Source organism: Mirounga leonina, unplaced genomic scaffold, assembly GCF_011800145.1.
Source record: "Mirounga leonina isolate KUSES-001 unplaced genomic scaffold, KU_Mleo_1.0 Mir_114, whole genome shotgun sequence".
NCBI classification, from domain to species: Eukaryota; Metazoa; Chordata; class Mammalia; order Carnivora; family Phocidae; genus Mirounga; species Mirounga leonina.
Genome location: NW_023270265.1, coordinates 47,668,625 through 47,690,206, shown reverse-complemented (window position 1 = coordinate 47,690,206; position 21,582 = coordinate 47,668,625). Strand labels below are relative to the sequence as shown.

Genomic DNA, 21,582 nt, shown 5'->3' with positions numbered 1-21,582 from the left:
GCTGAGTTGTCACTCGCTGTGTATCGTTTTCCACGCAGAGCTGTGTTTGTGGAGGAAAAAGACGTGCCCATATTCTGAGAACTGCCCAACCCCGTAGGAATGATAACACCTGCTGTGTAGGAAGTAGCTTTATGCATCCTATAAAAAGGACCTTCAAGTCCCGGCTTTGTGAGCTGTGGACACCTGCCATTCAAATACGGAGAGACTTTCTTTCCTTCAGAAATGAAAGGCAGCTTAGACCAGGCAGGGCGTCTGAGAGGTGGGGAGGCTGGTTTACACAGAAGGGCTTTGCCCGCAGGATGCAGTGCCCTGCAGACAGGCTTGGGGAGTCTGCCCCCAAACTTTCTTTCCGCTTTTAAAATCTTGGCCTGGAGCCTGAGCTGGGTGGAATGAAACCGTGTCCGTCGTTCGGCAGGAAGGAGGACTGTCTGCCCAGCACGAGTGCATTCCCCGGAAGGTGTGTCACGTTGGCAGTCCCCGCGCGCAGTGCTCTGCCTCTCTCCTCCCCGGTCCCCTTAACGCCCTGAGGAGTGGACGCCACTAGGATTCCCGTTTCTCTGGGGAAGACCCTGAGACTCGGGGCATTAAATGCTTTGCTCGGGGTCACCCAGCGAGTGAGTGACCAGCCAGGACGCTCTGAAAGGGACTTGTGAACATAAGCACGGAGGCCCAGACTGATGGCGCTCCTGAGCCACCTCGCCTCCACGTGACCTCAGTACAAAAGTAAGGACCTGGTAATCGTTAGTGACCTGAATGGAAATTCCGCAGGTTCCGTGATGGCCCCGTATTTTCTGTCTGTAGTCATGTTTCTGAATATGGGTCAGAATCCATCCCACCACTTCCTTCTGATCTGAACGTCAGGTCTGGATTGATGAGGTGCGCTTAGAATCCCTGCCACTCCCAAGGAGCCTTTTTCTGCCGGCGTTACCTTTCCTGAGCTTGGGGAAGAGCCCGGCCCCAAGCAGCCCCGCAGCCGAGGAGCCCAGAGGCCGGGCCATGCAGGCCCCCACAAAGCAGGGCCCGCCACGCCGGGGCTGCGTCTCGAGGCCAGCCTCGGGACAGAATATCGCCACCGGGACCCGGGATGGCTACAGGACCTGCGCTGGCCGAGGCGGTCCCCCGACCGTGTGCCTGCAGGTCAGAGCCCTGCCGGATTGCTCCAGATTATATCCCCCAAACTACCGCTCTCCCTCTGACCCACCTGCTGCCCGCTGTCCCCTGTGTGCACACGGCCCCCGGCTGCCATCACCCCCACACTCCTGCCAAGTGGCCACACACGAGCCCCCACGGAGGCATCACCTGGGTGAGGACAGGAACCAGCCCTCCCACAACGGACAGTGCCAGGATTGTTTGCAGGGAGAGGGAGCGAGTGAACAGCCCCGAGGGCTCGGGAAGCTTGGGGTCGGGGAGCATGGGCCCAGGCAGAGGGGTTGTTGGCATCAAACTCTCAGAGCCCCAGGCTCCCCGACACTAGGGGAGTGACTCCTGCCTTCTGAGTTCCAGTTTGCCTGTCTGTCAGGAGGGGAGGAGCTTCTGCCTCCTGAATGTGTGCACCGCAGCTCAGAAAACTACGTCTGAAGCTACCTCGAGATCTGGATGGAGAGCTTAGGTTGGCGGGTAATAAGCAGTGTGTCACGTATTCTCATAAACAAACAGTACTGCTCAGCATTTCCTGCTCCATCTGAGTTGAGCGGTTTATCTGGTGGAAAGTGTTGCCGGAATGGCAAAGGTGATACTGGGGTCATGGCCCCGACACCTAAAGCGTTCTGGGTACCTGGGGATCAGAGACAGCACGGCACCTGCCCCAAAGGGGCCTGCAAACACCTTGAAAGAACAAAGTCAGGAGGCAACTGAGCTCAGCATAAAGAGCCTGTATTTCACACAACAGGACTGTGGCCAGGAGACGGGGTGGGCGGGGAGGCCACCTGTCTTTGGACGACTGTTGCCAGAGAACCCCTCTCTGAGGTTCTGTCGCGGGGAGCCTGACAGCGGGGAGCTGGAGACAGCAGAGTCTCAGGACAGCCTTCTTCCAAACCAATCACCTGCCTTTTGTGTCGATGCCATTGATTGTCATATGTCCCTTCGGAGATTTTATAATAAGCATTAGATTCGATTTCTTTTCCTTTTTTTTTTTTTTTTTAAGTAGGCTCCACGCCCAGCATGGAGCCCAACATGGGGCTCAAACCCATGACCCTGAGATCAAGACCTGAGCTGAGATCAAGAGTCGGACACTCCACCGAATGAGCCACCCGGGTGCCCCCAGATTTTTTTTTTTTTAAGCCCATTTCTTACAACTGCCTGGAGGTTCTCAGCTGGGCAAGCCACACTACTGATTATACAAACCTCTCTGCCCTCCTCCCTTCCCCACTCACTTGAGTGTTCTGAACACCTTGCAGCAAAGACAGAGGACACAGCAAATCAGCAACCATGCAATAAGCAGTAAGCAACAGCCAACAGCAATCATAATTTCCATGTCAATGGCCATTATAATCTTGAAGCGTCTCCCACACACCTGGGCAGGGAAATGCAGGCAAGCAGTGAGCGTGGCCTCCCTCCCCACCCAGCCGCCTCGCCGCCTCAGCGCGCTTCGGTCAGCGGGGGATCCAGGAGCCCCAAGCCACAGAGCCTTCCACGTGTAAGCGTGTGTGAACGCTCCCGGGCAGGCCTAGGAGCCGAGGCTGGCCGTCGGAGAGAAGGGGTTTCTTTGTGGGTGGGAAGCGACTGAAAGGCACAGTCCAGAGAGAAGGAAATCAGAAGGGCAGGCGTGGGAAGAATCTTTTCTCCTCCCTTTCACGGGCAGCAGTGTGCGTCTGAGTCACACCCAGGCCTGCATTTGCACAGGTGGTTTCCCAGACACCTGGGCTTCCTGAGATCGATCCCCGTTCGGAGTCAGGACTGACCCCTCCCTGTGCATCAGGCTCAAAAATCTCCCGTGGGAACAATTAAGGGAAAGTCTTTTTCAAAATGTCATGCTGTGTGGTGCTGAGAATATGTAAACCCATGTTGCAAATGACATGTACTTGAGGGAAAAAAAAGTTTTCAGGCCTCCCACTGACAAGTGGATCGTGCCATCTCAGCATTTAAGAAGAATCTGGAAGCTTCCAGCCAAACCCTTCCCCCAAGCACAGAGATGAGGAGTGCCCTGTACAGACTAGGACCCAGCTTCTCTGGGAACCCCTGTCGTTCCTGTCTGTATTGTAGATCACCCGCTTTTCTCTGCCATTTTTCCTCCTAAATCTAACTGATTTCCTTAAAATCCAATTTACCTGGAATGAGCAATTTAATCAGACAGTGGGAACCTTGTGTCGCCAGTCAGGCTACTCAGAGGCTTTGAAATAATCGGGGAGAAGAACGCTCTGAGAGAAGGGTGGACAATCCCCGAGCCGCGAGAGGCCAACTGCACAACACAGGAGAAAACAATGGTAGGGAATAAGACCCTGCTGTCATAAAGCCCTAGCGGGGCCCCCTGCCATCTTTACAGAGACCTGCCGTGCACGTTTGAAGACCTGACTTTCAGAAGCGCTGTCTTCAGCCAGAGCTCAGGGGATGGACAGGCACCGACTGGCTTTCAGACCCGGCAGAACTCAGGCTGTGTGACATCAGCCCTCGGGACACCAGCGCTCAACCACAGAGTTCTCAATTCTGTTCCACGTTCGGAACGTTAGCCTCCCAGGAAATACAGTGTCTCGATGGTATCTCGAATAATTTTGTTCTAAATCTTGTACCTGTGCAGGTTTTTGTTTCCCCAAGAGAGAATGTTTAGGATTATCTTCTAATCAAAACAGAGTTTGAGGGGCACCTGGGGGGCTCAGTCGGTGAAGCGTCCGCCTTTGGCTCAGGTCATGATCCCAGAGTCCTTGGATCGAGCCCTGGGTCTGGCTCCCTGCTCCATGGGAAGTCTGCCCCCCCTCTCTTTCTGCCCCTCTCCCCTGCTCCTGCAGGCTCTCTCCTTCTCTCAAATAAATAAAATCTTTAAAAAAAAAACCACACACACAGTTTGAGATTTCAATTTAAACCCAATCATGTGGGAAGGTGAACACTGCCCTTACACCTGACAGTTGCACTTGGCTTTGCCCACAAGGTGCGATAATTCTTTGTAGCCATGTATTGGGGTGTACGTGTTCACTGACGTGGATACGTGAAGTATGTTGATAAATACAGCTGACACACACGCACCGATGCATGACTGACATGTGTCATAGTCATATATGTGCTTATACGTATTATACATGTAAATGACACACATACACAACAGGACACAGGGCACAGTGGGAAGAAACCAGAGTAGGGCACTGGTGGTGGCCAGGCATCTCTGGCCACCCGGTGCAGACAGCCTGCCAGGCCAGCTCTGTGGCATGAGGGGATGAGCTTCCTGGGCCCCTCACGGGAGTCCAGGGACAAGGGCAGAGCAGAGCAGGCCCGGCGGGCACGGGCGGGGGACTGGCAGCCCCCCGGTGCTGGGGCAGCCCCCCTCTGGCTCTATGTAAATGTCGTGTGCCCCAGTCACACGGGAAGCAGAGGTACCCGCGTGCCACTGGGAGTCACTTTGTCGCGCTTTTCATCTTCTTTGTTCCGTTTTACAGAAAGTATTCAGGATGTACCTAACAATCGAAAGCTAATTTAAAATGTAATGAAAGAGGCTGGAATTGAAAACGTAAACTCTGCCTGGGTCCGCGTTACACTATCAGAGGGCTATTGCTCAGTTTTAAGGCGTGATAATGGTGGTATGCTTTGCTTTTTTTCCCCCCAAGAGTCTATCTTGCACAGACCCATACGAACATATTTATGCACAGGATTATATAGGATGCCTGGGGCTTGCTTCTGAATATAGAAAGCGCGCAGGGGGTGTGAGGGTAATGATGGGAAATTCCACGCCCTGAGCCACACCTATCTCCTGAGGCTGGCCCGGGTGCCCTCCCCGGCCGCAGGACTGACCTCGGACTGCTCGGAGCCAGTGCTGCTGGTTTGGGGGGCTAGGAGAGCACGTCCATAGGAGACAGGGGAGCAGCGGGGGTCTGTGGACACAGCTGAGGGTGAGCGGCCCTTCGTAATCAGAAGGGCCCTGCCGGGGAAGGTCATCTAAAAGACGTGACTGCCGACTGACCCGTGAGCTGGACCTGGGCACGCCGATGCTCCTCACCCCCTCCCAGTCCTTGGAATGTGGGTTCTGTTCTGCTTGCCTTTCCTGCTCCCAGAAGCTGTTCCAAGGACACAGCCTTGAAAGGTGATGTGGTGTTGAAAACACCTGCAGAATTTATGGGACTGAGCCCAGGGAGGGCCTCTTGATAAACTTTCAAGATCTGGCAGGTGGGTGCAGGCACCCATTACACCTGGACAGCCCTGGGAGGGTTTCGAACCAACAGGCCCCCACTCCATAGTCATGCCCCCCACCCCCCGCTCGCTCTTGTGTCCCCACCTGGTACGTGGCTGGCCCCAAATACCTCTGAGCTGACAGGAACTGAGTGGGGCTGTGCAGGTAGCTTGACAGGTATCCAAGCTCCCTGTGAGCACAATACCCTGATACCACCGGGGCTGGCCCTGTCACTGCAGCATGGGTGTGAGGCCAAACACCTGCTCCAGGGACCTCACTAGGAACAGATCCCCCTGGGTCACAGTCTAGTACTGTGCCCTGTCCAGAAACCCCAATATCCTGGAGCCCCATGAGGGGTCTCAGGGCCATCAGACCAACCCGGCACAGAAGGGCTGCTGGGGCACCCCGGAGGGACTGCCAGGCCAGAGGATGCAGTCTACACCTGTCTCTGGGATGCCCCCCTTTTTATCTATCTTCCATAGAGCAGCTGGGAGGATTCTTTTAAGTTTATGTATTTAGTTAAGTAATCTCTACACCCAACGTGGGATTTGAACTTACAACCCCAAGATCAAGGATCACCTGCTCCTCTGAGCCAGCCAGGCGCCCCAGGTTGATTCTTTAAATAATGAATCAATAAAGTCACTCTCCTGCTCAAAATATCACCACTAAACTTAGGGTGGAGTCCAAATTATCTGACCTCCAGGTCCTTCATCATCTTCCCATCCATGCTCTTTTCCATCCTCACCTCCCTCCTCCCGCCCCCTCACTGACATCTACCACACTGCCCTCTGTTATTCTGCAGGTGCTGGGTCCTGCCCCAGGGCCTTTGCACTTGTCCTTTCCTTTGCCCACACCACCCATGAATCCCCAATCACATGTGACACTGTCCCTCTTACTTTTCTTTCATTGCTTACTTTTCATCTTTGCCAGAGGTCTTTCCTGGCCACCTTAATATTGACTCCCCACCTCCAAGGCACTCACTTTCCTGATCTACATTCTTAGTCCCTGTCGCTATTTGAATTTTTCATTCATTGTCTTGTTTATTGTCCGTCTCCTCCACTTAGAATGTAAGTTGCACGAGGGCAAAGAATGAGTCCATCATGTTCATTTCCGTATTCCCTGTCCCTAGAACAGTAAGGAGTATTTGATGGATGAATGAGTAGCTAAAGGACACCCCCACACCGGCACCCCTGCTGTGATCAGACCTGTGACGTTGGCACTCCAGGCGCTCACCTGCAGCCCTAGTGCCTGAAGGGCCTTACTCCCTTCCCTCAGGCTCCCTGGACGTGACCAGTTACAAATTCCAGGCAGCTGAGCTTATTTTTTCTCCCCCTGTCCCTCCTCCAGTAGACTCCTTCATGAGGGGGAACGGAGAGGGGCAGTTCTAGAACTTGAGCTGATTCTACTTCATCCTCATGTACAAATCCCTGGCCCACAGACTCGAACACCACACAGCCATTAACTAGGATGGTAAATACCTACATTCACGAACACACAAAGGCATCCATGACCTTCCACTGGGTTTGTGGCAATAGCGTAGAGAATATAACTTATATAAAATCATCCACACACAAATCCTTCCCTGCGCACGTACACAATACATGGATCCGCAAGAATGTTCACCAAAATGTTACCATCTGAATCACCGGATTTCCGCCGAAATTTACATCTTCCTATACTGATTATTGCCTTTACTTAAAACCGCAACAACAGGTGCCTCGTTAGCGCCGTAGGTAGCGCGTCAGTCTCCTAAAACAACAACAACAAGAGATCAGAGACACAAATCATCCCAACCCTGGCTGACCAAGAAAGACGACGGACGCAAACCGAGCAAACGGAGGCTCAGGCGGTGAGGCCGCAGGGGCGGCGGGCCCCAGCAGGCCGAGGGCGAGGCTCGGCGCCCCCGCCACCAGGCCCAGCCGCAGCTCCCTCGGCGGCAGCCTGCCCACGAGCCGCCACCAGAGATGCAACGCGCAGGTGGCCGCCCGGTCGGGATGTAATCACCCGCGGGGGCCGCAAACATTCTCGCCCCAGCAAGAAGCGTGCTCCTGGGGCCTTCAAAGGGCTGCGCGTCCAGGCCCCGCCGGGCCTCCCGGTGGGCACACTTCGGGCCTGGGTGAGAGGCCCTGGAACCGCGCGCCGCCCCGGGGCTGCGTGTATAAAAGCGTGCGGGGGCCTGCGCCTCGGGAGGGAGACGGGACGGACGGTGGCGAGGCGGGGGCGCGGGGCTCAGCCGGGGCCATGCTGGCCGCCTCCGTCGTCCGTCGGGCCCTGCTGCTCTGCTGGCTCGCTGCCCCGCGGCCCGCCGGGCCCGAGCCCCTTTCCCACAGCCGGGACCGCTCGGACGCGGAGCCCGCCCCGCTGCGCCGGGCCCAGCCCATCACGGACCCCGTCGCCGCGCAGGTAGGCGCCCCCGCGGCACCGCCACGCACGAGCACGCGCGCGCGCACGCAAGACGCGTGCACGCGCAGGCGCGGGGCCGTGCACACCGTCGGGGGCACGTGCGCTCGCGGACACGCGCGCACGCAGGCACGTGCGAGGCGGCCGCACCGCCTGAGGTGAGGGGCCTCCCCCGGACAACGATAACCACCCGCTAGAAATGAGGGAGGGCCTACGGGCCTGGCGCGTCCAGTCTCCCGCGGGAACCTAGTACGTGACGCAAACACACGCTCAGCGCGCCACCCCCGCCCCGCGGGTCGGGCCCTCTCTCTTCCGCAGCGATTCCTGTCCAAGTACGGCTGGGCCGACGCGCCCCCCGGGCCGGGGCCCCGGGGTCGCAGCCCCGACGCGCGGCGCGCGGGCCCCCGGGCCACCGCCCTGGCCGAGGCCGTGCGCAGGTTCCAGAGGGTCAACGCGCTGCCGGCGAGCGGGCGGCTGGACGCGGCCACGCTGGCGGCCATGAACAGGCCGCGCTGCGGCGTCCCCGACACGCGGCCCCTGCCGCCCCCGGCCCCCGGGCCCCCGCCGCGCCCGCCGCCCCGCGCCCGGCCCAAGCGCTTCCTGCGGGCGCCGCCGCCGCCCGGGGACCCGCAGCCCGAGGTCGCCGCGCCCCGCGGGGGGACCCGGGCCTTCGCCAAGAGGACGCTCACCTGGCGGCTGCTGGGGGAGGGCGCCAGCGGGCAGCTGGCCGTGGGCGAGCAGAGGCACATCCTCAGGCTGGCCTTCCGGATGTGGAGCGAGGTGATGCCGCTGGACTTCCGGGAGGACCTCGCCGCCCCCGGCGCCGCCGTGGACATAAAGCTGGGTTTCGGACGAGGTGAGGAGGGCGAAGACTGCAGGCGGGCTGAGCCCCACTGCCCTCCCGCACGGCCGGCGGCGGGCCCGGTTCACTGGGAGCCCCGGGGCCAACAGGCCGACGGGGGGAACCCCGCCCCGGTCACCTGCAAAGCCTCCGGGGTGTCCGAGGTGGCACCTGCCAGGGGCATGGGCGGATGGCAAACCCTCTGTAGGTGCTGCTTTATTGCCACTCACTGGGAAGGGCACGGCGGGTCTCCCTGCGCCCACCGGGGAGCGGTCACATGGGGACATCCGTGCGGGCCCTCCGCTTGTCTCTGAGCAGATCAGCCCAGTGAGCCCTGCTGCAGGGACCCCGTCGAGCCCAGCAGGGCGCGAGCCAGGCCTGGCTCACCCTTCCCGCCACTCCTGGGGAGAACTAGCGCGTGGTGGTTTGCTGGCCCCACCAGCAGGCCCCACCACCTCCTAGCTGGGTGGGTTTGGAGAGGGTAACTTCTCTGCACCCCGTCTGGGAGCTAGGGATGCTCACGCCTGCCCTGCTGGTCTGACTGGATTGACTGTCCTGCTGTGAGCCCTACACAGGAGGCTTGTTGAAAACCGTACACAGGGCAGGGACCATCGCGCAGCACCTCCTTCATGTCCTGACCACTCAGCTGTTAGGATCCAGCTCAGATCTTGTCTCCTCCCTCAGCCTTTGGATGGCACCCCCCGCCCCTTCCTCTGGGCTCCCACAGGTTTGCTAGGCAGCTATCTCCAGGTGTTCAGACTCGACACCACACTGTTGCACAAGCCAGGAGTGGTTGCTTCTGCTCCTGGACTGTGAGCCCCCGGAGGCCGCGAACCCTCGGGTGTCCGTGTTCCCTCTCCCCTTGCCAGGCCGGCACCTGGGCTGTCCTCGGGTTTTTGATGGCAGCGGGCAGGAGTTTGCACATGCCTGGCGCCTGGGCGACATCCACTTTGACGATGATGAACACTTCACACCTCCCACCAGTGACGCGGGCATCAGCCTTCTCAAAGTAAGTGGTCTGCAGCTGTGCGGAGGGACCAGGCAAAGGGCACGCAGCATGGGCTGGAGCGCAGAACGCCAGGGCTTCTCGGGGGCAGTGTCCACAGCCTTCTGAGAAAGCTCCCCGAGTCTCCCCATCGCTCCCCTTCTCCTTAACAAGTGCCGTTCCTCCTAAAGCACAGGCCTGCCCCTGGAGTGGGGGGCGGGGGCGGGGGGGGTCCACGTGACTCCCAGACACCCAGGGTTGGCACCGCACGCGTGGTTTGTGTTCCCTTCTAGGTGGCCGTCCATGAAATTGGCCACGTACTCGGCTTGCCTCACACCTACAGGACAGGATCCATAATGCAACCGAATTACATCCCCCAGGAGCCTGTGTTTGAGTTGGACTGGTCAGACAGAAAAGCAGTTCAAAAGCTGTATGGTAAGACTGTTCTGGAAGATCGTGAGCTCTTCCTTCAAGGTGGCCGTGCCCCAAGGGTAGCCACCGGTGCAGAGCAAAGCACTCCCGTGGATGTTCCCTCTTCCCTGCGCTACGTTATGTCCCTGGGAGGACGGAGGGTAACAGGGTGGTTTCCTAGAGCGCAGTGGGCCACCCAGGCGGTGGCCTCCCGTGGGCGCCGCAGGCACTTGGAAGCCCCTGGGAGAAGTTCCCTGCCGTCCCAAGGCAAAGAACAGCGGGAGCCTTGCCAGGATCAACTTTAATCTCTCTTCAGTTGTTCAGGCCAAAGTGTTAACGGTTCATTATTTAATGGAAGTGATTAATGACCTAGCGTTGAGGCTGAGGGGAAAGAAAGCTACTCTCCCCTTTTCCATTTAAAACGGAGAGCACTACCATTTCTGTTCCACTCCAGCCATTCTATGCGAAGATGCTCTCCGGACGTTTGGAGAGTGACAAATGCCAGGATGGATTTCTTTCCTGCAGAGGAAATCTTACTCTTGTGTGTGCCCAGAACCAAACTGCTTGCCTCTCATGAAGTCAGACGAGCCATCAAGAGGCATTAGTTATATTTAGGGTGATCACATACCCAGCATCCCAAATCGAGACACCTCAAGAGAGTAATCTTCTGCACAAAGATTAGCCAGAACGGCCCACGTGAGCCGGCACTGCTGCAGGTTCCCGGGGCCCCTCCAACTCCTCCTGCTCGGCTGGGTAGGCCTACTTCAGTCTTGGGGGGCATCTTGCTTTGAGACAGCTTGACAGAACACTCCAGCTTCGCAGTTGTCTCTGTTCGAGTCACATGTGAAAATAGCGACTGCTGGTTTTTGCACCAGGTGACCAGGGGCTGGACTTTGTTTTTCTTTCTCAGGTTCATGTGAAGGATCATTTGATACTGCATTTGACTGGATTCGCAAAGAGCGAAACCAACATGGAGCCGTGATGATGCGATTTAGCACCTACTTTTTCCGCAAGAGCTGGTACTGGCTTTACGAAAATCGAAATAACCGGACGCGCTACGGGGATCCTATCCAAATCCTCCGTGGCTGGCACGGAATCCCAACACAAAACATCGACGCTTTTGTCCACCTCTGGACATGGAGAAGAGACGAACGTTATTTTTTTAAAGGTAGAGCTTCTTCGGGACGGTTCTATATCTTTTATTACAGAGATGCATTCAGAACAAATGTTTTGAGCTCCATACCGAAGAATCTTAGTATAATGCTCTTGCAATCACTCACCTAATTTCTGTCTGTTCTGTCAGACTGTGAGCTCTGTGAGCACAGGGACTGTGTTGCATCCCCTGATCTCTGTAAGAAGGCACTGAATTCGTCAAAGGAACAAATGAATGAGTGAATGAATGAGTAGACCAACTATGCCAGGCCCTGAGGTGGTTGCGTAAGAAAGGGCCCTCCTTAGAGAAGTTTTAACTAGTTCTGGAGAGAAAAGACCTTAGAAGCTGACCACTAGAATTATGTGGTGAAGGGAAGGAAGAGCGGACAAGGTGACCACTGCCCCTGGAACCAGATGCTGGAGCCACCCAGAACTCAGGGCTTGCCCCAGCCTCAGAGGATGCGTAGGACCCCGGGTGCCCCGAAAGGGACACCGGGAATAGCGTGATGGGGGAGGTGCGCATGGGGGTGAGGGGGCGGTGAGACACAGGAGGCAGAAGCAAAGCTTTAGGGTGAGCGAGGGTGAAAACGCAGATGGGAGAGACAGCTGAGCCCGTGGAGGTGTGACAGGGCACTCACACGGGGCGAGATTAGGTTAGAAAGACAGGGTCACCCTGAGCACCGAGAGCCTCTGTGCTCAGAGGCTGGAGGTCATCCAGCAGGCAGGCAGGAATCGGTGGTTTCCAAGCAGGGAGGATCAGTGTTTTGCTGGAAGGCAGAAACTGAGGTGGGGGGCCCCGGTGGTGGGAGGGACACGCAGAGCAGGCCGGCCAAGACTCTCTTGCTGCTGCTTTACTCACAGACCACCTGGCCCAGAACCTCTGTGCCCGTCACGGAGGCTGGCTGCCTTGGCAAACCAAATGCGTGGAGCCTAACCACAAACAAGGTTCTGGGTGGCTGCTTTTTCTTTCCCTTCCCCAGACTTTCGCCCGAGAGGTAAGGGGTGCGCCCTGTCTCTGCCCAGCTCCCTAGTAATACGACCCTATTGTCTGAAACCGCTCAGGACTCAGTGAGGCAAGAGCCCAACCAAAAAGATGCTGCATGCAGATTTGGCCGTAGGAAACCTGCGTATGAATTTGGTCTTAATTTTCCTTACATCACACAAAGGAAGAATTATTTTGGTTCAGTTACATAAAGAAATTGCCCAGGGTGGACCTGTCTGGTTTAGATCTTTCAGAGTTGGAAGCACAACATTCAGTGCTTTAGAAGCCCTGGACTAGAATTTATACTGGCAACAAAGACTCTTAATTATAGAATTAGGTCATCGTGGGGGATTGCTATCATATGGCTGTATTTTATTCTTGGAGCTTTAAAAACATCTTAAAGTTAACTTGCTGTGTGAATACTTTGAATTCAAAAAGTATTCCAGTTAGAGTGAATTGCACCCCCTGGCTGGACACACGTCATTCACTGTTCTTTCTCGATGGCAAACCTTTGCAGGGGGAGGCGGCGAGGGGCGGGGAGGGAATGAGGGAGAGGGAGCTCACATGGTTGGTGGCTAAGGAGTGTAACTGGTTGTGGCGTGGTGTAAGTTGTGAACACAAAAATATCTAACCCCGTGGATTTGTTCTATTTTCTGCTGACAATATGCCAAATAGTCAGGATTAGGAACTATTAAGGAGAATTTAGAATAATCCTGTGGTGTTTCAGAGCATGACATTAGGAAGAGGGCAGTGGGTGGAATCACGTGAGTGGAACATGGGAAGAGGGGCCTGCACCGGGTCCACCTGGGCTGTGATCTGGACGGACCACTTCAGCTCTTTTCTAAAATGATGTAATTCTAAAATCCTGAAAAAAAGTAAAACCCCATCATAAGCCTCAGGATTGTTTTCTGTAAAAAGAGGGCTTAGGTTGATTATGGTAGGAAAATGACTCAGGACAACCCATGGGTCTCTAACATGTAAAAGGCAGATCATGAGACTATATAGGAAGAAACAGAAGAAGAATCTTCTGTGAAAAAGACCACATGATTTTTGTCCTTTCGTTTTTGCTTTTTGCTTTTGATGAGTGCCAGTGGGCTGGAGTGCCCGACAGAAGACAACTAACATTTTCTTTTTTTTTTTTTTTAAAGATTTTATTTTTTTGAGAGAGCACGAGAGAGGGGAGGGTCCGAGGGAGAAGCAGACTCCCTGCTGAGCAGAGAGTCCAACTCGGGGCTCAACCCCAGGGTCCCGGGACTCCGGGATCATGACCTGAGCTGAAGGCAGATGATTAGCTGAGCCACCCAGGCGCCCCTGACAACCAACATTTCAATAGCAGCAGTGATTGCCAGGATCTATCTAGAAGTAATTCAAGACCTGGGGAATCATTCATCTAAATGGAGGCTTTGCTTAGAGGCTGAGGTCCTGCCTTGTCCTGGGATCACAGGAGAACATCGTGGTTGGCTGAGATCTATGTTGAAAGCAGTCCCTCTTCATGGTTTGCTATAATTAAATGGTAATAAACCATATTAGCATTTTTTGTTTGGCCCTCAGGAAATCAGTACTGGAGATATGACAGTGACAAGGATCAGGCCTACACAGAAGATGAACAAGGAAGAAGCTACCCCAAATTGATTTCAGAAGGATTTCCTGGCATCCCAAGTCCCCTGGACACTGCCTTTTATGACCGAAGAAAGCAGTTAATTTACTTCTTCAAAGAGTCCCTCGTAAGTAGGATGCTTTCCAGCCTGGTGTTGCTTCTTCACCCCTACGTGAAATTCAAGGTCTTAGTTAAAAGTTGTTCTTAGTTGCCTCAGACCTCGGTGGCCATGGCAGATCCCATCATATGGAAAATGAAGAACTTCAAGCCCAGAGAATTTGGTGCAAAGCCACAGATTTACTTACCTCATTCCTATAAATTAACCTAAAAATCAATGATTTTCAGAAAAGCCAGCCTTAACTCTCTTCCTTGCTTTGCAGGTGTTTGCATTTGATGTCAACAGAAATCAAGTACTTGATTCTTATCCGATGAAGATCACTGAAGTGTTTCCGGGAATAGAGCCAGAGAACCATCCCTTCAGGAATATAGACTCAGCCTATTACTCCTACGCACACAACGCCATTTTCTTTTTCAAAGGCAATGCATATTGGAAAGTAGTTAGCGACAGGGACAGACAACAGCATTTTTGGCTTCCTTCAAATGGCTTATTTCCGAAGCAGTCGATTTCAGAGCGGTGGTTTGACATTTGTGACGTCCATACCTCCACCCTGAACATGTAATGAGAAAAACGGGCAAACGGGAGTCAAAGGATTTCTAAGAGAAAGTCTGATTTCTTTTACAAAGAAAACAAACCAGATTTTTAGTAACCAAATAAGGCTAAAACCCGGTGGGAAAAGCATTACTTGAACTTTTAAAATAATTGATTTGAAAGTGAATTTCTCAGGCAAAAAAAAAAAATCCACTGAATAATTTTGCCAATCTTTTAGAAAAGGTTAAAAAAAAGAATCCTGAGGAATCCCTGTCTTTCCACCCCCGCCCCCTAATTTCATGGATGGACGGAAGCGTAGCTATAGCCATAGGATCCAGTCATGGAAGGAAACGCAGCTCCCTGGGGGCATTCAGTGGAAAAGGTCACAGATTTCAAATTGACTACATTCCACAATTCCTGTCATAATTTATATTTTTCTAATACATGACTGTGTACAGAAGGTTTTCCCATGTATTTCTCGAGCTTCACAAGTCTGGCAGAGTGCCAGGGGACCTACTCCTGTGCACATTTCTAGTCGAGGAAGCTGAAGTTCACACTTGCGTCCTTCCCAGAGTCAGATGCCGTGGTTGCTGGCGACCCTCGCCTCCTCGCTCCAGCCCAGTGCCCAGGCAACCTGCTCTCCATCCCTGCCCTGAAGTTAACTGCAAAACAAGTCATCTCGGTGATCAGGCCACAGATGGCACAATTCTTCTCAAGTAAAAGCTAAGACACGAGCACTTTAAGCAGCACGAACTTAAAAGTCAGACTACAAAAACATTGAAAAAGACCTCTCTCCCCCTGTAGGGATGTTCATATTCTTGCTCAGACAAGGGAAGACAGCTAGAATTGGTATCTTCTTGCTTAAAAACAAATACTCCTCTGGACGAAAAGGCTGTTCAGCCAAGGAGAGGCCAGAGAACAAGACCGGGGCTGCGACATCCCTGACGCCAGCTTACTTCAGCGTCAGATCTTCCCCACGGAAGCGTGCAGGTTTAACTAGCGGAGACAGCGCTTGCCGATGGGGGAGCAGAGTGAACGCTGTCCTGACAGGAGACTGAGTCTGTGCACCGGCTTCATGACTTAGTCAAAACTTTAAATGCTTCAATGATTTTTGAAAATGGATGCAAATCTGTCCCAAGGAAGTGGACAAACGGCCAGCGGCCAGGAGGAGCTCTGCCGAGCTATGACAGGTGTCAACACACCGCCAAGGAAAACACCCCAAAGTCTTGGTGCATGAGAAAGCACTCCGTAAAAACTCCGCTTAAAACAAGCTTATTCCAGACAACTTTCCCTATAGTTCAGATTCCTCCAGAGAGGTGTGGCTGCTGAATGGAGGGGTTCTGCAGGATCTGCAGGGAAAGGGGTCTGCCGATGGCATGAAGGAGGTCGGAGTGGCCCTCGGGGCCAGGCTAGCGGACTTGGAGGCAGGGCAGGCTGTCTACAAAGGCCTCATGCACCTAAGTCCCATCCACCCACCTGACAGGAAAGCGTATGCTTGATTTCTGTTCCATTTCCTCGAAACGGATTTTAGTAGGACAGGACAAGCACAGCGTTGCACGATGTATGTAGGCACGGAAAAAAACAGAGGCCATGTGTACGCAACTAGACAGGAGCCATGCAGGAAAAGGGGCGAGAAATGAGTGTGACGTTCTAGTGAGAACTTAGTGAGTGGCACAATTTTATTTTTAATGTTTTAATCTTTCCTTTGTAAAATTCATTCATTAAACCAGTTCAAATCAAAACTCAAAGTCAAGAACGTGAAATGGAAAAATACGAAGACATTTTAAATAAATAATTTATTTATTCAAAATAGTTTTCTTACCTTATTCACAGTTTCAAGTTTAAAATGGAAAAAAAGGGGGGGATAGTACCTATTCTTGATCAACTGTCATACAAAGTCAAAGAAAAGCGGATCCTTTCAGAACATGCACTAAATACAGAAACTCGCACAATGGCCAGTCTCCATCAAATCCTGCACCGAAGCTGAAGGAGGACAGGCTTCCTTCTGTGCAACTGAGGAGATGCTGCAGATGCACAGGACATTTCTCTAACCCATGTGAACCACTAAAATCACTTGGAGAAAAGTTCCCTTGACCAAAGTAACATCATCCAAAATAATTATTATCTTAAACCCACGTAGCTTAACATACCTCAAAAATGTCTACAAGTGTACCAGCCACCACAGCAAGTCTGTTAACACTGAGGTACCGTGTACTTCGCAAAGAAACAAATGCTGGGAGCCCCAAGTCTGATTCTGATTTTAGCACTTCCAATGAAAAAGTCAAAGAACTCAGCCATGACTTGTCTGTCATGGGAAAAGAGAACTGTTTCCACTGCCGGGCCTGTTGTAGGTGGAGATTTCCCTCATATTTAATGAAACGAAGCACCGAATGGACAAACGAGCCCCCGGGAGCAGAAGGCACTGACAGGATCTCCTCAGCCGGAGCCTCGGGCACGAGTCACTGCACGCCGCTGCCGCGAGCAAGCTGATCCAGCAAATGGATGAGAATGTCAATTCTTTCCAGAAGAGTTGCATTTTTGTTAGCAATAGCTCTCAAAAGCTGCGAGTAAATCTGCTTGTTGGTTTTGAGGACTACATCTTCCTCAGTATTACTGCTGCATTAAAACAAAAACAAAGACGTGAAGTACACAGCAATGCCCACCAATTCAAGAAGAAATCCAAAAAAGTAAATAGGAATAGCCCGTCACTTTTCACAGGGAAGCAGGTGTTCTATTCATGTTTATTCCATACTTAACCTTCTTGCATCTATTGCTTAGAGGCCTGTTTGTGGACGTTTACTTCACTGCATCAACTAGAACCAATGCTCCTTCTCTTTGAGTCTCCGAGTGCGTCCCGTGTACTGGAAACGGCTCCTGGCAGTGGACAAACCAGACCAAGAGCCCCCGCCCTCTCGGCACCTGCGTTCCACTGAGGGAGGAGTAGGGGAGAAGCCGTGCATTGAACAAGAAGGAAACAGCGTGTCAGAGCAGACACGCTGTGAAGAAAATCCAGCGGAGACAGGCTAAGTACGGCACAGAGCTGTCCAGTATTTCCTCCCTTCTCTGTGCTGAGCCTGACAACCCTCAGATCAACCAGCCTGAATATGGGGATGCTCTCCGTGGGGCTAGAACTGCACCGGACTGAAGCCCAGACCCCAGACTTGGGAGCCACTCTACCTTGACGTATCCACACTGTCCATGCAACATCGTGTGAAGAATGCCCCTTGAGTGCAGGGTCCTAGACATACTCCACTTAAAAACTGTTTTAACAAAGACTTCAGTTGTCCTGAAAATAGGTCCCCCACAGGAAAGATCAATAGATTATATTTATGTTACTAGTAGAAAAGATTAGTAATTACATGGCAGTTCATCTCTAGCCTCTAGCATCCTTCCCCCCCGTCCCCTTTTAAACGAGTCCAGATGCAATACAGACCCTCTGGCCACACGGGACCGGCTCCTGTGGACAGTGGATCATCTCCGAGTGTGCGTGTCTGCATCTGAGCCGTGTGACAACCATCGCCTCAGAAGGGCAAGGACTTAGAATATTCCTACCTTACAGATGGAAAAACCAAGGCCCAGAAGGGCTAAATAATTTGTACTGAGGTCAAAACATTATATTCTGACTTCAAATGCTATGTTCTTTCCATTCACCAATGTACAAATGTTCTGCTTTTGCCTGAGTGCCCGTCCGGCCGGCCAGAGAGCCAACCAGCAGCCTTCTTAGAGACTCCCGTTGGCGCACATCAAGGCTCGGGCTAGGAGGCCTCAACAGGACCCACCTGTCCATGCTGGGGCCGACCACGGGGGACCCCGCACACCCCTCTCTAGAAACCCATTTCTCTTCTCCCTCTTAGTCCTACTTCTTTTATCAGGCAAATCTCTCTTCCTTTCAAACCACCTGTGGCAGAGTAAAAGTGATCATTCAAAATGCATTCACTGTCTACAGTTTGGGCCTAAGAGCACGGTGTTTTAATTTCTGGGTGGGGCTGACGTTTATAAAACCTCTGATAATCTTATAAGAAACTTAAACTCCTGACAAATGAAGGCAGTAGTACTTAATCAGTGCTCCAAAAATGAGTTTTTCTTCAGGGACAATGACACCCTATTTTAGCTGGGGGCCTAAAGATAACTGATAGCTGCTGGGATCATAAATTTAAAACCCTCTGAGATTTGTTCTGATCCTATTTCTGAATCTTAAATATTCCATCTTCCAATTTTTCTTTTTTTAAAAAGATTTATTTATTTGAGAGAAAGAGAGCATAAGCAGGGAAGGGGCAGGCAGAGGGAGAGCAGCAGGCTTCCCACTGAGCAGGGAGCCCGATGCGGGACTCGATCCCAGAACCCTGAGATCATGACCTGAGCCAAAGGCAGACGCTTAACGACTGAGCCACCCAGGTGCCCCATCTTCCAATTTCTACAAATGATTCCCATCCTTAATCAACTCTCATCAACAGTTTCATTGAACCATGAACTCTAACAAGAAAGGTCTCAACATTTCATTGGCTTATCTTTTTTCCAAAGGCAACTAACATTCCTCTATTTTCCTTTTAATAATCTTAACCAAATATTAAACATACATATTAAATGGCCAGGAACAGCCCATAAAGCTAAAAGATCTGCTCTCTGCACTATGGTCAAGGGCTTTCCAAACCCTCAGAGATTACTTCTATTTTTCATAGTTTTTCATTCTATGAAACCCCAAAGCCATCAAAAAAGGTCAAGAGGTTCCAATCTGCTAAAGCAGTGAGTACTAACATATAGTACAAGAGTAAATAAATTCTTCATCCAAAAAGAGAACACAACCCAACAGATAAAACAAGCATTTCTAGCAGGACAACACCGGTTGTCATACGAGGAAGTTGTCATAAGAGGATTCTAAGAAAATTAAGATTTTTAATTACTAAGTTGTTTTCTTTTTAAGGCAGGGTTGTGGTAGGTAGAGAATAATCAAAACAAAACACAAACATACTATTTCCTCTCTTTTAAAGTCTAGTTCTGGGGCGCCTGGGTGGCTCAGTCATTTAAACGTCTGCCTAGGCTCAGGTCATGATCCCAGGGTCCTGGGGTGGAGCCCTGTGTCTGCTTCTCCCCCTCTTGCTGCCCCCTTCCCCCAACTCATGCTCTCTCTCACATAAATAAATTAAAAAAAAAAAAAAAAAAGTCTAGTTCTGATCTCCCTTTACTCCAAACAGGAATGCTCACAGCTCATGGTGAGACAGCGCAGGAGGCCTCCCTCCTCACGATAAAATCCCATGTTTTCATGTGTGATTAGTGACACAGGAGACACAGTCACTCAGTAACCAGTTTCTCTCTGTTTTGAAGCCTATCAACATATAAACTGTATAAACATAAATATCACATTTAACAGTCTTTTTACTTAATAAACCTTGAAAAATGAACACAAATTAGCTAAACAGGACTTTACACATCATGCATGAAAACTTCAGATTGCATTTTTTTCGAGAGGATATTAATAACCTGAAAAAACAGGTTAGAAGACCCTCCACTAAAATAAAAATTCCTTAAGTCATATATATGACGGTTTTTTTTTTTTTTAGATTTAATTTCTTAGAGAGTGTGTGTGCGAGCGTGTGGGGATCGGGGAGAGAGAATCTTAAGCAGGCTCCAGGCCCAGTACAGAGCCGGACTGGGGGTTTGATCTCACGACCCCAAGATCACAATCGGAGCTGAAACCAAGAGCTGGATGCTTACCCGACTGAGCCACCCAAGGTGCCCCGACAGTTATGTTTATAAAAGACACTGTAAGACCAAACCATCACCTGTTAGCTAAGTATTCAAACCATCGATTTGTGACAAATCAGTGAATCACTCTTTCTCGCGTAGCCTATGTTTATGTTGCCACCTTGTGGAAACCAAGAAAAAAATTTGAAATTTACCCGCTGTTGTTAAACAGGACAAGCCGTCAGTTTTTCAACTGCGTGTCACGACCCGCACGACCTGTGCCTTTTAGTTCTCTGGTTCTTCAGAACACAGCGCACGTGCCAATATGCCCTGGTCGTACGGGGACGGCATGCAGAGCCGCGCCGAGGATGGACGGCAGCTGGGATGGCAGCGCACCCAAGACTGAGTGCTCCGCCCCAAACAAAAGCTCTCCACAGGCCACAGAGAATTATCTGAAAGCGTTACTGGAGAGGGTTTCTTCTCAGATGTAGACAGCAGGAAAAAGTATCATTCCCACCGTTTTGACAAACACAGCAATACAAAGCAGGACAAACTACAAGGACATGACTCTGCATGAATCTGTCAAAGAGCTGGGGTCGCTGGGTAAGCACTGAGTCTGCAAACTAAGGACAGACAGGGAGATAGCGAAGTACTTCCTCGTCTGCAGCAGATGCAGCCAGATACCCAGATACTGCTAAGAATTTAATGAGCTGGTAGAGGCTGAGTGAGGGCTGGTGAGGGAGTGAAGGGGGCTGCAGATATAGGATGAGTTTACCTTGTCTGGTAGGCTTTTCTTCAAAGACCCTACCAGACGCTCACATAAAAATCTGGCGAGAGCCCAAAGAAAGCAACCTTCGTGCAGGCTAGGCAAGGGGACTAGCTAGAGCTACGAAGGGCAGGCAACCCCACCCAGACCCTTTTCTCCAAGGAATGAAAGCCTTAACTGTAGGGTGTAGTCGAGGGACAGGAAGGCAACAAGCTATGGCAGTCTTAGGGCACTGGTCAAAGTCAACACAGAGCAGTGAACAGAAGAAACCACTCCACCCTGGGGCTGGGGCAGGAGCAGTGTAAGGCCACGCACCTGGCCCTCAGGGACCCAGTGTCTGCCTAAGACTGAGGCTTAGAACAACTGAGAAGGCCTGGCCCGCCCTCTTCCCCTCCCTAGCAGGCTAGAAGCACTGAAGGACAAGCAGGAGTGGAATTATAGCTGAGAGAACTCTAAGAGTGTGAAGACAGACCCTCTCTCAGGTACCACACACCTTCCTTAGGAAAATCCTAAAACTAAAGGCGGAGGAGACATTCAGAAAAACCCTCTGCAGACCTGCTCCAGACTAAGCACAGGCACTGCTTGAGGAACTTGAAGGCTGCTGGACATGAAAAGTAACCACAGCAACAAAAAAAATCTCAACCACAGCTCAGCTCCAGGCTAGAAAAATGAACTCAACCCCCCATACTAAAGGTCTAGCATGGGACAGGTGTAAGAACTTTCCAGGCACAAAAATTACTTCCCTCAGGCTGAGATGTCCAGTTTCCCATAACTACGAGATGTAGAAAGGTAAGGAAACAACACAC

At 52.1% G+C, this 21,582-nt stretch overlaps 2 protein-coding genes across 5 annotated transcripts in view; one reads left to right on the top strand and one right to left on the bottom strand.

Annotated features, from left to right (window-relative positions):
- The first annotated feature begins 7,552 nt into the window (after window positions 1-7,552).
- MMP21 (matrix metallopeptidase 21) lies at window positions 7,553-14,430 on the top strand. The gene is made up of 8 exons (XM_034987393.1): window positions 7,553-7,714; window positions 7,916-8,054; window positions 8,094-8,567; window positions 9,422-9,561; window positions 9,831-9,972; window positions 10,859-11,116; window positions 13,634-13,806; window positions 14,060-14,430. The coding sequence occupies exons 1-8, from the start codon at window positions 7,553-7,555 to the stop codon at window positions 14,357-14,359; spliced, it is 1,788 nt and encodes a 595-aa protein (XP_034843284.1). The 3' UTR covers window positions 14,360-14,430.
- Window positions 14,431-16,109: 1,679 nt separating this feature from the next.
- Window positions 16,110-21,582, bottom strand: part of EDRF1 (erythroid differentiation regulatory factor 1) — a 41,459-nt gene continuing 35,986 nt past the window's right edge. For all 4 annotated transcript variants that reach the window (XM_034985915.1, XM_034985922.1, XM_034985921.1 and 1 more), the window contains one exon: window positions 16,110-16,944. In XM_034985915.1, coding sequence (XP_034841806.1) covers window positions 16,788-16,944 — 157 coding nt within the window. In that variant the 3' untranslated portion in view covers window positions 16,110-16,787. The remainder of the gene's footprint in view (window positions 16,945-21,582) is intronic.